The sequence below is a fragment of the Schistocerca serialis genome, chromosome 1 (genome assembly GCF_023864345.2).
Source record: "Schistocerca serialis cubense isolate TAMUIC-IGC-003099 chromosome 1, iqSchSeri2.2, whole genome shotgun sequence".
NCBI lineage: Eukaryota > Metazoa > Arthropoda > Insecta > Orthoptera > Acrididae > Schistocerca > Schistocerca serialis.
This window is the reverse complement of record NC_064638.1, coordinates 1203267940-1203285206: the sequence shown is the minus strand read 5'-3', so window position 1 is coordinate 1203285206 and position 17267 is coordinate 1203267940. Positions and strand designations below refer to the sequence as shown.

The window sequence follows — 17267 nt, the reverse complement described above, 5'->3', positions numbered from 1 at the left end:
GATATGATACGGTAACGTTTCAAATAGTTCATACTTCACTACTGACGATGAACGGCAGTACAGTATCATGATGCAGGAACTGCATGTGTTATACCTCCTTTAACAGGTATGAGTGTGTAGAGAACTGCAACCCGCAACGTGCTAAAGCTGTATTGTGTTTCCCGTCAGGGTGAAGAGCCAAATTTTAGCACAAGTGGATTGGAAAATAAAAGTTTACACCTGAAATTAATTTTTATTGTCTATGGTGGCCCATAAGCATACATCTGCGGTTATGTCGCAACCGGCTCGTCTGCGGAACCATGTTTTCTGGATCATATTTCGTTTGTTGTCGTGTATTTTCCCCTGTGTCAGCATTTGCTATGAATTATGCCCAGCCTGTACATTTCTAGCAACAATAAAAAAAAAAGCGAATGTGAGACCCATAAGCCGGCCGCTGTGGCCGAGCGCTTCTAGGCGCTTGAGTCCTGAACCGCGCTGCTACTACGGTCATAGGTTCGAATCCTGCCTCGGGAATGGATGTGTGTGATGTCCTTAGGTTAGTTAGGTTTAAGTAGTTTTAAGTCTAGGGGACTGATGACCTCAGCTGTTAACTGCCGTAGTGCTTAGAGCCGTTTGAACCATTTGACACCCATACTACCAACAAAGAACTGCGCGTCGCCTCTGTTTGAAAGTTTGAAAGAAAACGATACGAGAATCTCGCGTACCAACAGAGTTGCCACTTTACAACGTTCTACAATGATTTGCATAAATTTTCCAGCTATGTCAATCCAGTCTCATTTATTCTGGATCGCGAAGCTGAAATAGAACGTTGTATTATCTTTGCGGCTGATAGGTAACATGCATTTTAATGAACATGGATCTACGCTCGGCTGTGACGCATTGAGGAAGGCGTCTCTTAGTGCAAACAACACATCCGGGCGACAGACCATAGGTCGCGCTGGCCAAAGGACGAACAGTCTCCTCTGTGCTTCCGAGAGCGATAGGACCGCGGCCCGCCTGTCATGGTTGAGGGAAAAATGAAGAACACGACGCAGGGTATGTACCCCATTTAACGCACAGCAATTCGTAATGCTCTTCATTAACAATGGACTAGTATCCAGTCTGTAAGATATCTTTTGTATTGGGAAACTTGACTGTTGCTGTTATTGGCCTGTTCACTCGCTGAACATTTAGTACCAGCGTTTCTTTTAGAGTAGCATTTATTTTAATTCTGCCGCGTATAGTGCTTTCCGGTAAAACAACCATGTCGTATTGTCGTAATTATGCATTACGAGACACTGCTCTTTTTGTTGTAGTGACTCCATGTCATGTTGTGCACCTTTTGCAGTTTGAATATTCTTATACAGGTTATTTCAGAAGTGATGGTCAATTCTCTGGGATATGACAGGAATGATCAATTGAAAGAAAAAAGTCGAGTAAACATGGGCTCTGAAACACATACCTTAAGAACTATGTGCAATTCTTCATCTCCGATACTGTGAAACATATCTCTTCTGCTGCAAGCTCTTTGCTTTCCACATTTTGGGAAGTGGTAATATGGACCGAAACAAGAAAAACATGTCCAGTAAACAAGTGCTCTGAAATGCATACCTTAAAAGTTATGAGCACTTGTCATTAGAAGAGTTGTGTTTCAAAGTAGCGAAGATGAACAAGTGCTCATAGCATTTTACAGCATGTGTTTACTGGACATTTTTTTCTTGTTTTGGTCCATACTATAGTTCCCAAGATATGGGAAGCAAAGAGCTTGCAGTAGAAAGAATTTGTTTCGCAGTATCGAAAATCAAGAATTGCTCATAGCTCTTAAGATGAGCGGTTTAGAGCCCGTGTTTACTTAACTTTTGTTTAAGTACCTTTTTTGTCAGGAATGATCATTCCTGTCATATCCTTGAATATCGACCATCGCGTCTGAAACACCCTGTATACAGTTTCACATCCTGTTCCTCTTTTCTTTTCTTCCCAAAACTTTTTCATTAATTCACTGTGTTTTTCCTTCCTCCCTTCCATATTTTCCCCTGTTGCTTCTTTTCCTGGGATTTTTTCAGTTTTCTTATTACCTGATCTTAGTTCTGATTTGTTTTCTGTTCTTAACTTCGTCTTGTGAGATTTCCCGTCTTTCCAGATTCTTTTGTTGGTTTCACTCAACTCTTCTTTGATTTACTTGCATTAATAATGTTCAAAATTGTAGTTAGCTAGTCTGTTTTCATCCATTCTCCATGGGTGTCCGTAGAACTGTAGCTGTTTTTTCTAATTTCATCGATTCTGTCTGTGTTTTCGTAGAGTTCCTTTGTAGTACTGACCCAAGTTCCGCCTCGGAGAACAGCCCCATGGATTTTTCTAAGAATTTTCCGTTCTTTTTCCTCGACGTCATGCTTTTTTGTCATGTGGTTTCTGTTGCGTATAACACTTCTGATGAAACAAAAGTCTTTTGACGTAATTTTGCATTAAAAGATATTGCTCTTTTGTTGTAGAGATTCCATGTCAGTTTCTACGCCTTTTGTAGTTCGAATATGCTTTCTGTGTTGGAGGTTGTATCCAGTGCTGTGGTTTGGATAGTTTCTCATATACTCTTGACTTGAGCGACCTGCGAGAGTTTCCCTGGTTGTGTTTTCAGTGGGATTTTTCCTCTTGATTTGGTGTCGGTATGTTGAGATTTTTCATACGAAATTTGGAGTCTAGTTTTTCAGCTTTCATACAGTTTGTGTAGTACTACTTTGCCTTCATCTTTGTTGTTCGTTAATGTAGCCAATTCATCTGCAAAGGCCAAGCATTTCACAGTCTTTCTTTTTCCTTTCTCCTTTCCATTTTGTACTTGTTTCCCACATTCTCTGGTTACTTGTTTCCAATAAGACGTTGAACAAGAATGACCGATGAGTCAACTCTTTGTTGGACTCCTGTGTAAATTTCGAATAAATTTGAGATTTTTTCCCCATGAAATTCACTTTTGAGGTGATTCCCTACATTTTTTCCCGGATTATGGTCCTGGTCTTTCTATTAGTTCCTGCTTGTTCTAGACTATTAAACACGGTTTGTCTGTCAACAAAATTGTGAAATCCACAAATGTGACTGTAGTGTTCGGGTGTCATATGAATCCCGCCTGATTCTCGGTAATCTGTGGGTCCGCTTGCTGCAACGCTTTAGAGAGAATTTTATAATTTACTGGAAGGAGTGAGGTTACCCTATAATTGTAAGGGTCTGTATTGTCTTATTTCTTATGAAATTGGTGTATCAATGTCCTTTTCCATTGTTTTGGGACTTTCTCTATTTTGCAGACATCTGATATTCTATGAATTTTTGTATATGGTGTAAACAATAACTGTTCACAACGTACTGAAACAGTTTACAGGAAGTCGAAACAAACAATTTGATATAGGACACTCGTGATCTGTCAAGTCGGGAACATACCCCAAATTGGCCTACAAAAGCCAACTATCCTACAGTGGATATCCAGCCCCCACACGAACCGCTCCCCCCTCCCCCGGTCCTGGTTAGCATTTTTAGTAACTTATTCACGACAGTACCTCCTACCACTGTACAAAAGTTGGTGGACATGCGAATTATTTCCCACATTCGACCATTCTTGTCGTCATTGACTGAGCTATTATGCCACGACTATTTCTTTAACGTTATTAATTTAAACTTTATCACGAATATGCCACGGCTATTTCTTTAACGTTATTAATTTAAACTTTACCGTGAGTAATGAAATAAAACAGACCTTAGTCAACGTTATGCAAAATCTGAATACGTTTACAATTCGACTCGAACTTAACGCTTACAAGCGTACTAATTTCGTAGTGAAAATGAAATGATTTTTTTTTTTTCGCATGGCATTATTGGTTGAGAGACCCAGCCTTGGGTGGAACGACCGCGTGGTGCAAGTCTTCTATTCGTATTAAGCTGGACTATGCGGCGAACTGACTGCATTGCTTCAATTACGATGAGAAAAATATCTTTTGAAAATATTTAATACTAGTTTTCCGTTTTCGGTAACACTCCATCGGCTAAAAAGTATCGCAGCTTCGCTCCTTCGCACATGAACCGGTTTGGATTCTTACTACCGTGAAATTATAGTCTCTACACAATAGCGACAAAATATTTTCTTGGAGTAACTGGTTGATCGAGCGTAATGTTGTCCTCTCACCGCATACTAATATTCTTTTTGTTAATTTTATTGCCTTCAGAGGTTGTAAATTCGTTATTTAAATCTTCTAAGTGCGATGTAATTCCGTTTATAGAGAGAGAAGAGATCGTAAAACCACTTCCCATTAATGCTTAAGTTCGAAACAGCTCGGTTGTGAAAAACAATAACCTGTCGAATCTAAGATCGATAATTTACATCTGCCATTTGACTATTAGTCTCTTAATTTTTTCCGTAAAAATATTTCTTGTAGATGTGATTTGATAAATCTATTATGATCACGCTGTATAAAATAATTCTAATTAGCCTTTATTATTTCTATTTTCCTAACCACCTTTAGAGATATTTACAACACTGAGTAAACTTTGATTCACGGTCCAGAGACGCTACTCTTCACAGCTATTTTTCATATTTCACGTAACTGTTTTGTGAATGACTTCTACAAATCAATCAGCATTAAAACTCGTCTTGCAATTCAGACCAGTACATTTTCTTTTAAATAAACTGCTTGAACGCTTGTCCATTGTAATAAAATTTACGTAAAGTAAATAATATTTTCCTTAATGAAGATCTAAGTCGCTGACGTACTCTACTGTTCAAGACACGTACACAACGCCAAAATACTGTCCTCCTTTTATTGTGCATACCGTGACAGATGTTAGAGCTAATAAGACATTAAAGAAACAGATATAATATTCTGTATTTTTGATTCAAGTTTTGTCGACAAAATACGGAGTCTCTCTTGACAATGCAATCCAGGAAATTTTGCTGGCGACGACTCAGGCTTTACTCCTTCAGCGACCCGCACTGCTGCACGCCGCGTTAGTTGGTCATGAACTTGGTTGTTCATCAAACAGGGAAAGGAAAAATAAACATTTTTCAGCATTTTTAATACAGTTAATCAGGACACACCCTGCTATCTGACAGTTAATATTTCTTGCTTACATGACGTCGCTTAAGCGGGAAAATAAAACGGTGCTGCGTATCACAATCGGAAGCACTGCAGCTGACAAACAAAACGATTTAACTGTTACTTTCATGCTGTTAAAATTCAACAAACTGGGAGGTGAAATTTACACAAAAATCAGTGGCGTAAATAACCCAGTCAATGAAGCCCACAAAGGGCTGAACATGACAAATCATTCGTATAGTTACAAAGTTTTGTGCTGTAGTTGGAGGGAGTGTCATAAACAACATTCTGAAAATTCTGACTGGTGGTGGAGGGGGGATTGAGTGTCGGGTTAGGGGTGCATTTGAAGATTACTTTTCCGCATTATTCTTGAATAAATCGAAAACCGCGCGCTCTAACGAAAACGCACCCTGTTACAAAATTACACTACATTAAATTTTCTTCTAAAAACGTCCTATTCTTTTTTTCTCTAGGAATAATAGTTAGCGCGAACAGAGCGAGAGAATATTGGAAAACGTCGCTCGATGCACATGCTTTGTAGCTTAGTTGGTTTTTGTAGGCCAATTTGAGGCAGTTTCCCAATTCGGTGGACCAAAATTGTACTATATTAAATTATTTGTCTCCGCGACCTTTACACAACTGTGGTACGTTGTAAATAGCTATCATTTGATGTGAGAGCCGCCAGGCGCGTTTTCTCTAGTGTTTCGGCAAACGTTTGCAATTTCTTTTTTGGTACGTGTGGCTGGGGTTGCCAACGGTCTTGCCGCAATGGTAACACCGGTTCCCGTCAGATCACCGAAGTTAAGCGCTGTCGGGCTGGGCTAGCATTTGGATGGGTGACCATCCTGTCTGCCGAGTGCTGTTGGCGACCGGGGTGCAATCAGCCCTTGTGAGGCAAAGTGAGCAGCTACCTGATTGAAAAGTGAGGCTCCGGTCTCGTAAAACTGACATACGGCTAGGAGAGCGGTGTGCTGACCACATGCACCTCCAGATCCTCATCCAGTGATGCCTGTGGGCTGAGGATGACGCGGCGGCCGGTCGGCACCAGTGGGCCTTTCAAGGCCTGCTCGGAGGGGGAGTAGCCGGAGTGAGCCCGAACAACCCAGTGTGGACGAAACGCGTCGGTTTGACTCCCGTTACAAACAAAATGGTTTTTAAAGTGGAATTTTGTGTGCCTTTTCGATAGAGCGCCCCCAATTTGATATTCGTTATATCGGTGTGTGTGAAGAGAAAGAGTAAAACGCGAAGAATAACTAATATCACCCTGGCCCACGTCGATTACAATCGCCATAGCAACAGGACAATATACACATAACGGACGTGTAAACAATTTTACTCCTTTTTCTCGTTAAATATCCGTTCACGTTCATTGATTCTGCTTTCTCTGTCTGTCAATGGTTTTTTAATCAGATGTGATAGCCAATTAGCGCAGGCGTTTTTACCACGTTCGCCTCTATATTGATACTACGTAAACAACAGCATTTCTAAATAAAAGTAAATAGATTCATTTAGAAGTTAAACGAAGTAATCATAGTGCAGACATATGTCGGCTTCCTGTTTAAACTTGCGTGAATTTTATGTTAAATAGTAGCAGTCCAAGAATAATGCGTCTCTTTAAAGTGTTGTTCAAGAGTCGAATTGATTCTGCATGTAATTTGAATGCAGTGACGTTTCGCTTACAGGTGACAATACAGTGATCGTATCTGAAAAAGATTCCCGCATCTATAAAATTTTGTAGTATAAGAAATTCTTCAACATGATGTAGAATTTATGGGTCGAACAGAACAAGCAAATATACATGATTCAGTCTATTCACGAGAAAGTGGACGCACCGTTGAAAATGTTTGTCAATAGCGCTTACCATATCAACACAGAGCGAAAAATGTAGTAGCAGGATCCTAGCTTAAGTGGCCTTTTCCGCAAGCTACTTTTACTGGTCATTAGCGTCTTTTGCGGAAGTAGTTGTACTGTTAAAGACGCCTTTGTTAATAAGGATTCGAATATCTGTAATAACAGAATGATGACAGTTATTTCTTCAGCTCAAGGTAAGTAAGATAGTTCAGATATTCAGATCTTATTCTGGAGATAAACTTTCCTTCTCACATCAACGGCCGGCCGCGGTGGTCTCGCGGTTCTAGGCGCGCAGTCCGGAACCGTGCGACTGCTACGGTCGCAGGTTCGAATCCTGCCTCGGGCATGGACGTGTGTGATATCCTCAGGTTAGTTAGGCTTAAGTAGTTCTAAGTTCTAGGGGACTGATGACCACAGCTGTTAAGTCCCATAGTGCTCAGAGCCATTTGAACCATTTGAATCACATCAACGATTCGAGCAATTCGTGAAAGTCTGACGTGGAGAAACTCCCGCACAGAGCCAGGTCTGAGTGGTATGGTCACGTTTTACGTACAGTCTACCATATTTATTACTGCACCGTACAGTTGGCTCAATGATAATTTCTTCCTATTTTTGTGTGTTTATTTTACGTGGCTAGATTATGACTTTTCAGGCCCTCTCTCTTATTTCTTTTAAGAGTCTCATTATAATTAACATTTCAGTATGCATAATACCGGCTTTTCGTTGTATGGTACTGCCCTCCTTCCACTCCACCCACGGCCATAACCGGTTTAATAGTGAAGCTCCAAAGAACAGCAATGTATCTGGTTACGGGTTCGTTTAAGAAGTCCGAAGTCGTCATGGAGTTTATCATCGACATGCTCAGACAATACAAGAGAGGTGTTTTCGCAACAGAGTTATTTACTCGTACAATTCCGAAAGCATATGTTCCAAGAAGTCAGAGAACACCTTACTGCGCAGCAGGAACGAATGGAAAAGGAAAGTGGGAAAGCATTCTCACGACACACCGTAAAGTGAATTATCTTGTGTAAATACAGACGTGGCTGTACAGAGCTCTGGAAACCGCTTTCATAATACCAGAATGCAGCCACAAATTTAAATTGCTCCTCTTTCATACCCACTACTCTCTAACCATACTCATACACCCCAACCCCACTTCAAACCTACTGCTCCTAACGTATGGTTATCCAAGCATAAGACGCTTCTCCTTATCCTCTTGGCAAACATGATTCATCTGTTGAGTGTGTACTAAGACGAGATAACAAGACAGACGACGCTGCGACCGCTCTCCTTAAGCTCCAAGTACAAGATAGGGAGGCTTGGGCGGATTAGCCGTTGCTCACTGTAAACGGAATGAAGCTCAACTCTCTGAACGTCTTAACTTCCGGAATGTTAGGTTTAGACACGCGATATCTGTATCACTAAATAATGGCCGTTCACATACGGGAATGACAGTTTAAATAAACTGATATACTAACATTCATAGGAGAGCTTCCGTTACTAGTCATACTGATTGACACAGTAAGTTCACAGTTCCGCATCTGCCTACAGGTTCCGACCTGTCTTTAGCCAATCCCACAAGGGAAACCCCATCGCAGCCACCTCAGATTTAGTGGTAAGATGGCCCACTGGATCGCCCGTCAAAAACTGAACAGACATGAAGCATGAAAACCGAAAGAAAGTGTACTGAACTGTGAAAAAAAAAAAACGGTCAAGTTCAACAAGGGCAACACTGAGTGAAGACGAAATGCCGCGGCGTCGTAGGTAAGTGGTCATGCTGTTGGACTGTAACACGAATGAGCCGTATTCAAAATTCCCTCGTACCTTTTTTTTCCCACAACATTATGAACTGTCCGTCCCGTCATCGAAATGTTTGTTGTCTTTCTGTAGACTCGGCAGTAAAAATGAAATGATCGTATGGCGTTGTTGGCCGGGAGGCCCAATTCGGGGGAGTTCGGCCGCCGTATTACAAGTCCCTTTTAGGTGGCGCCACATCGGTGACTTGCGAGTCAATGATGATGAAAAGACTATGAAGGACACACAACACCCAGTCCCCTGCCGGGAATCGAACTCGGACCACCTGCGTTTATTTTATTTTTTTTTTTTTAGAGAAAATCCCCGACCCAGCCGGGAATCGAACCCGGGGCCGTAGGACAGCAATCCGTCACGCTGACCGACTCAGCTCTTTTTTTTTTTTTTTTTTTTTTTTTTTTTAAAAAATCTTCGAAGGTCCATCAGACTGATAACTTTAGCATACAGCCGAGATGCGTTTTAAAAAATTTGAGTGTGTATGGACTCGACCTCTCGACTTTGAGCCTACATTCCGCAACGTTTATCACTTTTTTTTTTTTTTTTTACCCAGAATGTGCTAGGAAAGAAAAGTTGGGAAAAAAATTGAAGCAGATGGACTCGAACCCGTCACTTTACTCTTTACTACTCAGAGGCAACGACGCCGTGTTTTTGTTATTATTTTTTAGAACAAACATATCAATGAACGGACCGTTCATAATGTTCTGAACAAAAATTAAACTAAAATAAACGAATTGTCTTGAGGGAGTCAGTGTAAGTGACTGAGGGGCGCGTTGACATGTTAAAACGGTGTGACGAATGAATAAGGCAGAAGCCTTAACCAGAATGCCAGCGAGGCCCAAACCTCCCTGCAGACGGGAGCGCGCCATGACCCCATAACGCACACGAAATACAGAGTTGCGCCAGATAAACCTGCCAGTTAAACTTTGCAACTTGCGGTACATCGTCGCAGGAAGTGGAAAGATTTGTGCAATAAAATAAGCCTTACTTAACACAAATATTTCCATGGCCCGAACCTTATCAACAAGTGAGAGGGAGCGACGCTCGTGTTCAATGACTGCATCCTGAATCTTATTCGTGACAGACTTCCAATTTATCGTAGCCATCTTTAGCGGACAACTGTCAATTATAACAACCAACGATCGATATCGGGTGACCTTCAAAGCCCATGGAATTTCAACAGCGTCAAATCCTTGCAAACTGAGTAAGCGACATTTCTGGTCATTAAACCGCGCTCCCGTAAGACGACAAAAGGCTTCCAAAACTTCCTTCAGCAGGGGTATATCATCATGGGTACGGAGGAGAACCATAACGTCATCAGCATATGCACGAACGGTAAACCTTTCTCCCAGCAGCCACCAGCCACCAAACGAGCAGCTATAGTTCGCAATAAGGGTTCCAGAAACAGCACGTAGAGCGACGTAGATAATAGACTCCCTTGAAGGACGCCCTGACACACCGCGATGGGGGAAGTAAGACGGCGATTTACGTCAATGGACGCCCGAATACCAGTGATTAGAGACCTAAATAGCCGTCGTACAGCAGCGTTGAAACCAACAGTCGTCAATACACGCGTAAGGAATCCATGATTAACCCGGTCGGACGCTTGGTGAAAATCAACGAAAAGCAGTGCGCTTGGCACGGGAATGGTGGAAGCAATCGAAATTAAATCACGACATTCAGCAGCGGGAGTCAGGAGAGTACGACCCTTCCTGGTCTTTGGTGGCTCGCGATGATGGTAGTCAACAATATCGATAGTCGGCTGTTGACCGCTCGCGCCACTATGTTATAATCATAGTTGAAGAGGGTTATCGGGCGGACCTGATCCACACGCAAACGTCCCGGCTTTTTGGGGACCAGGACAATTTTAGCAACCTTAAAGTTGGGCGGGAGAAGCCCTCCGTGGAAAACTTCATTCACCATGGAAGTTATCGTATCTCCTACTACATCGAATATAAAATTCTTTGGGAAGCCATCGGAGCCAGGCAATTTGTGGGAGGGAGAACGAGCCACAATATCAAGTATATCATTACGATGGATACAGAGAAAAACTCTTCCTGGAGAGCTGGCGTAACAACACTATCAAGGAGGGAGGTGAAATCAACAGATGTTGGACCGTCTGAATCCACTTCAGTATAAAGTTCAGAATAGTACTGGTAAAGTTCACGCATGATAGAGAGAGATCAACTCATCCTGTACGATTGAACGAGGCTGGGAACGCAGTCGGACACCATCCATTTGCCTACGTTTGAGTTGGAAAAGTTTTGCCTTCACAAGGTGGACGTCGACGAGCCTCAAGGGGGCATCACGAACATTATCGTAAAGATCGCGAAGGACTGCATAATAAAATTCCTTAGTGCGCCTTATGTCAGCCGCATTTTCAGAACTAAAATGCGTGAGTGTATTTCGAATCCGGGGTTTAGTAAAGGTAACCCACCATTCTACAAGTGAGGAATAACGCGTATGGGACTGGATTGTCCGCCGCCATACGTCTGCGATGATACCTTCCACAGAGGGGTCCGTGAGATGTAGAGTGTTTAGCTTCCATAAAGGGCGCGAAAGATGGACGCGCTGCGGGACTTGGTTACAAGTCATTGAAACAGCACAGTGATCAGTGAAACTGGCAGGAGTTACATCAATCGATAGAAGCTGACTACATATGGGGGCAGATGAATAAAAGCGGTCCAGTCGACTACTTGAAGTAGCTGTAAAAAACGTAAACCGCACCAATGTCGGATATCTGCAAACCCAAGCATCCTGGAGATGCAAGGACGTCACCATATCATTAAGTTCACGACAAAATGTATAATTGGGGGCTGATCTACCGGCGTAAGACGCAGTTAAAATCGCCCCCTAACAAAACCTTGCACGGGTTCCGTCGGAGTAAATAAACAACTTCTTCCTTATGAAACCGCGCGCGATCAGATGAACGACCGGATCCAGACGGAGCATAAAGAAAAATTAAGGTGAGGTCATGAAAGCTACAGCCTACACCACGACCATCATCTAGCGTTTCGAAGTCTGTCAGCGGGATTCCATCTCGATAAAGCAAAGCCATACCGGTATAATTTTCAGGCGCAACATTGAAAAACATAGAATACCCAGGAAGACAAAACACATCAAATAATACCTCCTGTAAACACACGAGATCAGCCTGGGAATCGTAAATAAACTGGCGTAACGCAGCAAGCCGTAATTGGGAACGTATCCTGTTAACATTGAGGGTTAGAAATGTAAACGCTTGCATCCGTTACACATGTAAGGTCAATAAAACAACAGTAAGGAAAAGGCACTATCACGTCCGTCTCTCCTTAACGTCCTGAGGCGGGGGAAAGAAGGTATAATGCTAGTCCTCCCTACCTGACGCCGAGGAATCCTCGTTTTTCTGTTTACGACGGGCCGCTGCACGTGCAGGTTGAAACACTGTTTCATGGCACTCCGTGAAAACACTCTTGTTGTGGAGGCGTGGGGGGCACGCCAAGTTCCGATTTGGCAGAGGAGCCATCGCCGCCGCACTTACCGGAAATCGGAGAGCACAACTCAGAACGACCAACAGCAACATCAGGTACAGAAGAGACAGGTGATGCAGTGCCGGTGTCGGATGGCATCTTCTGATCATCAGGAAGAGAACCCGTAGAATCCTGTTACTCTACCGTTTCAACGTGGAGGAGGGGTGGTATTGCACTAGTACACTGTAAAGACTGGCCAGCACGCGACGTCTCTGCGGGAACATCGGAACTCACGGGAACCGTCACATCGACAGGTGAAGTGGGGGACGCAAATTTAACTGTGCGTTCAACACCATCAGAAGCAGCTACGTCCTCTCTGGTAATACTGGAATCACAATTAACATCAGTAGATAACTCATTACCGCCAGAAGGTGCACCCTCTGTCGACGCCGTATCAGAAGAACGAGACTGGAGTGGGGCGTCCTCGAAATCTGTACCGCCCTCAGTCCGCCGGCGTTTGACTTGCGCTGCACGAGCCGTCATCCCCTCATGGACAAAGGCCGCAGTGGTAGGCGCCGGTAACGGTGGAAATTCGCGAGTAGGAGGTAACGTTGCCCCTACATCGCTTAAAGCTGGAGATCGACTGACAGCTGGCAGCGATGACACTGTGTGCTAACGTTAAAGGAAGACGTTTTTGATAAGACGACGTCAGAACAGTAGTACGGCGCGGATAATCAGATCTGAGATGACCGCTTTAGTTAGTTCCTTCTTGCCCTGCGTACGTAACATGGATCCGGTAACCACAAACAGTTAAGTGGGAAGGAATATTCTTTTTAACGCACATGTCCACAGTCCGGATACCATTATAACACTGGAAGCGATGTTGCGCTGACCAGCGTTCCCATCGGTTATGCCGTATTACTCCAAACGGAAGCTACGCTGTTTTAAGAAAGGAATCGTCCACTTCAGGAGGATGATTATAAATTCTAACCGGAGTGCACTCGAGTGCCGCATTTTCAAGGAGGACTTCGTCACGCTGCGCTTTCGGGGCACACGATACTCCATAAAGCCTGTACTATGGTAAGTTGACGGGCTTCACCTTAAGAGAAAGGATTTTTGTATAGATATTGACCGCGTGTACCTGAATGGTGGCAAATCAGACTTACATCTACTCTGTAATAACAATGATACGTCTAGCAAGTTTGAAATGCAACCGCACGTCAGGACGGACAGGAAACAACACAGAAGATGATACCAATTTGTTAATAATACGGTCGCCAGCCTAATTAGGCATTAACTGAGTTTCTTCCCTGAACAAGTTGATGTACGTTCAAGCAAAACAACACATAGTAACACTGCATAATATGGTAAATTTTAGAACCAGAAAATCTACTGAACTGATAATTTCACTTTCTGTACTGATATGGATAAACCATAGACATATGACACCACACTATAATGTTTACTACAAAACTTCGTATTGTCTATTGATCTGATTAAAATCGGGCATAGGTTACCCTAGAAGTAGTAATTTTGAGCCACAAACAAAATGTCAATTTCAATAAGGATGAAACACTGATAAATTTTGGCTTTTATATTGACTTTAACTTTGTTGGTCAAATCAGTTTGGAACACTTCAGAATTCAAATGAATAAAAAAAAGGGGGGGGGGACCCTGAAGCTGTTATGATCACTGTATTAAAACAATTAATTACTGAAATCGTTATGCCCTCAAGATTTCCAATATATGATTTTCTACTGTTTTGTCTTATTTCGTGCTCATTTAAATACCATCATATCTGTCTCGAAATAATTAAGCTTCATTACTAAATCAATATCAAAATTATCTTCCAACTTTGTCAGACCTTGTTATTCGTCTATTGCTTCATTAACAAAAAAGTTCTTTAAGCATCATTCTAACATAGCTAGGTCTGCAGGTAATTATTATTAACATAAACTTTAATTCTTCATTTCGGGATACTCGGATTGCACAACATTTGGAAAGGACCCTGTCTAGGTTAGTTGTGAGGATAATTAAATGATATGACAGTTCTGGTAAAATTTAAGTTGTTATTGAACAGTATGGAACAAAAGTAACACTGGTCCACACGAATACAGTACTAAAAGTTTCAACCTGTTTGTATCGATCTGGCGGTTGGCGGGCGGCGAGATGGCGAGGCACAGAGCACACATACAACCACAGCAATGGCTCTTGATGTATCGGCACTTTACTTCTTCATAGCGTCGCAATATTTTTCCGTTTAGTGCCTATGGAATTTTGCCATGCTGTATAGGCGTCGGAACGGCATATCCGAGGCTCAATGAAACTACGTCTTCCAGGAGAGCCTCCTAGATCCAGAACGTGTTCCTCAGACCAATACCCACTACTGCTGAGCCCGTTATGCCGTACAGCGCCCGTGTGCATTTTCCCGCGCTCGCCTGCCATCCACCTTTTGCCGCTCCCTACAGACAGGGTATTCACCAGAGGTTTTGCATTCTACATATTCTAATACATTGCCTACGTATGGACCAGACGCACAATTACAATTTTAACATCTTACAACAGTTTCAACGTTTCTTACATTTCAATTCTGTTATAATATTGCTTGAAATTTGACATAAACATTAATTTTCACATCGAAAATTGTTTACAGTTTCCTTAACATAATGACATGAAACAAAAAAGAAATGAAATCAGAACATCGATTACACTAATTTATCGAAAATCAGAAGAAAAAAATTATTTATATGTACAATAGTACAGCGTTGTTGTTGTTACAACTTGACTAACGGAACCATCGCGATGTGTAAACAACACCAGAACCAACCCGGCAGAGAAATGGTTCAAATGGCTCTGAGCACTATGCGACTTAACTTCTGAGGTCATCAGTCGCCTAGAACTTAGAACTAATTAAACCTAACCAACCTAAGGACATCACACACATCCATTGCCGAGGCAGGATTCGAACCTGCGACCGTAGCGGTCGCTCGGCTCCAGACCGTAACGTCTAGAACCGCACGGTCACTCCGGCCGGCCCGGGAGAGAAGTCCTTCTATTTGAACGGGATCATAAAACTTCACAAAGAATGCATACAAATCACAATCAAAGTAAGCAGTATCTACCCGATCAGGTGTAACACGGATAACATCAGCCAACCAATCGTGAATTTCTAAGGAGCCAGGTTGACCACGACGCGTACTCTTGTCAAAACTGAAATGAACAGTAGCTCTACGAGGAACAGATTTAGGAGACTCGACAGACACCATGGCGCGTGCAGAAAATTCCGCTGCCAAGAGGAAAACGACAGCAAACTCCGCTACGCAACTACGATGTGGCTCCGGCTGATACACCAAGACTGAGTAGCTTCGACACAAGCGGCGCTGCGGCACAGGCGGAAGTGAAATACGACCTGCTCGCTCGACGCGCAAGGCGACAGACACTTCGGTATAGGCGGTAAAGCTACCACTACGCTACGGAGGCGGACGTCTTGGCAGATGTCATACTATTGGTTGTAGACTATGAGTCATGCGGTAAGAACACGTTGCTATCGCAAGTAAACGTGAAGAATAGTGAGAGTAGCCGAGATACCACATAGGCGCCTCACAGAAATGGAAACAACAAATAAAGGGCTGTGAACTATGTTGCAACAGAGGAATTCAAGAATCAAATCTTCCAAAACGGAACGCAACTTCAAAAACGTTAAAAATATAAGTTTTGGCAGAGTGCAAAGAAACTGTGTGATTGTGAAACCGTTGCGTTCATTTGTTGCAGCTTATGTGACAAACTATTACGTTTTCATCATTTCCTTTGGAGAGATAAAATTAACACCCATACGAAAGCCTACATCAGGCAAGGAGGCATAGCTCAGTAACTTACCAGGCGTACAAATTAGGTGCGACGGTAAGAGACGTATGACACACGCGCTGCCACTAATGCCGTGTGTGGCACACCAGACGTGTTTTTCGGTGGAGGATTCGGTTGACTTGTCACCTTGTCATCAAATATTTGCGCTTTCCCTTCGAAAGCCACTTCCTTTCGGCTGCTCATAGAGTAGCTGTGCAGAATAATATGTCATTATAGGTCCCTTCATTACACCTCGCCGTTGCAAAAGGACGTTACACCACGACACATACACAAAAAAAACAAAAAAAAAAAAAAAACACGGCTCGCCAGCTTGGTAGTCCAGTCCGTGACCATTTCACCACGGCGCCGTCACTGTTGCATTCTGTTATATATTGCACTTCCTTTCCTTTGACTGTTCACTGTTTCTATTTTTTTCATTAGTTTGTTACACCTTCTTCCGGTTTTCATGCTTCTTTGTGTTCAGTTTTTCAATGTCTGTCCACAGGGTCCTCTTACACTAAATCTGAGGGGGTTGCAATGGGGAGTTTCTCTTATCAGAGCTAATGAAAAGAAGAGAAAAAGCTTACTAAAGAAAATCTCCTCTGTTGACCTATACCGTACACATTAGAGTTAGCTAATCAATGTCACAAAAAGCAGTGTTTCAAACGTCGTAAAGTATTTTGTATACATGAGATCCAAAGAGGCTGTGAATATCTTAAGACAAGTCATCTTCCTGTGTAGGATATTTTTAGTTTGAAGTGATCTTGTTATTTCATGATTTAGCTGTCAGCTAATTTCGCCCACTTGGGCATTTTCAAGCTATCTGGTACTGAAAACAATATCTAAAGTTACAGCAGCATCAAGAACAGACATAAAATAAAACGAAAAATACACATATATCAAAATTTACACTCTTTTGTTTCTTGTACCACAGCAAAAGGTTATAATCATATAGAATCATACATTCCATGGATCCGTATGGAAGTAGCAACATCCATTGGCATGCTTAATAACAGTTTCTTATGACCACGATAGTTACGGGCACATGTACATAACCGCTATTTAGCAGAATTCAAACAAAAAAAAAAGTATTAAATATGAATTTAATACTATATTACCGTCAAACTGCAGTTCAACTTACTGTCTCATACGTTAAGTCCGCATGTAAAAAGAGAAAATTGTGACCCTCACATGGGTTTTTTCACTGTACCAGCGTCCAACACTTCAATACTTCAAAATACGTTCGTGTAACATTTAAAATAAAACT

General features: G+C 42.4%; 1 protein-coding gene and 1 pseudogene across 1 annotated transcript in view; both read left to right on the top strand.

Moving 5' to 3' along the window:
* The first annotated feature begins 970 nt into the window (after positions 1-970).
* LOC126456581 (uncharacterized) overlaps positions 971-17267 on the top strand; it is a 115456-nt gene continuing 99159 nt past the window's right edge. The window contains exon 1 of the mRNA XM_050092330.1: positions 971-1035. Coding sequence (XP_049948287.1) covers positions 1002-1035 — 34 coding nt within the window. The 5' untranslated portion in view covers positions 971-1001. The remainder of the gene's footprint in view (positions 1036-17267) is intronic.
* On the top strand, positions 5799-5916 carry LOC126427077 (5S ribosomal RNA; annotated as a pseudogene).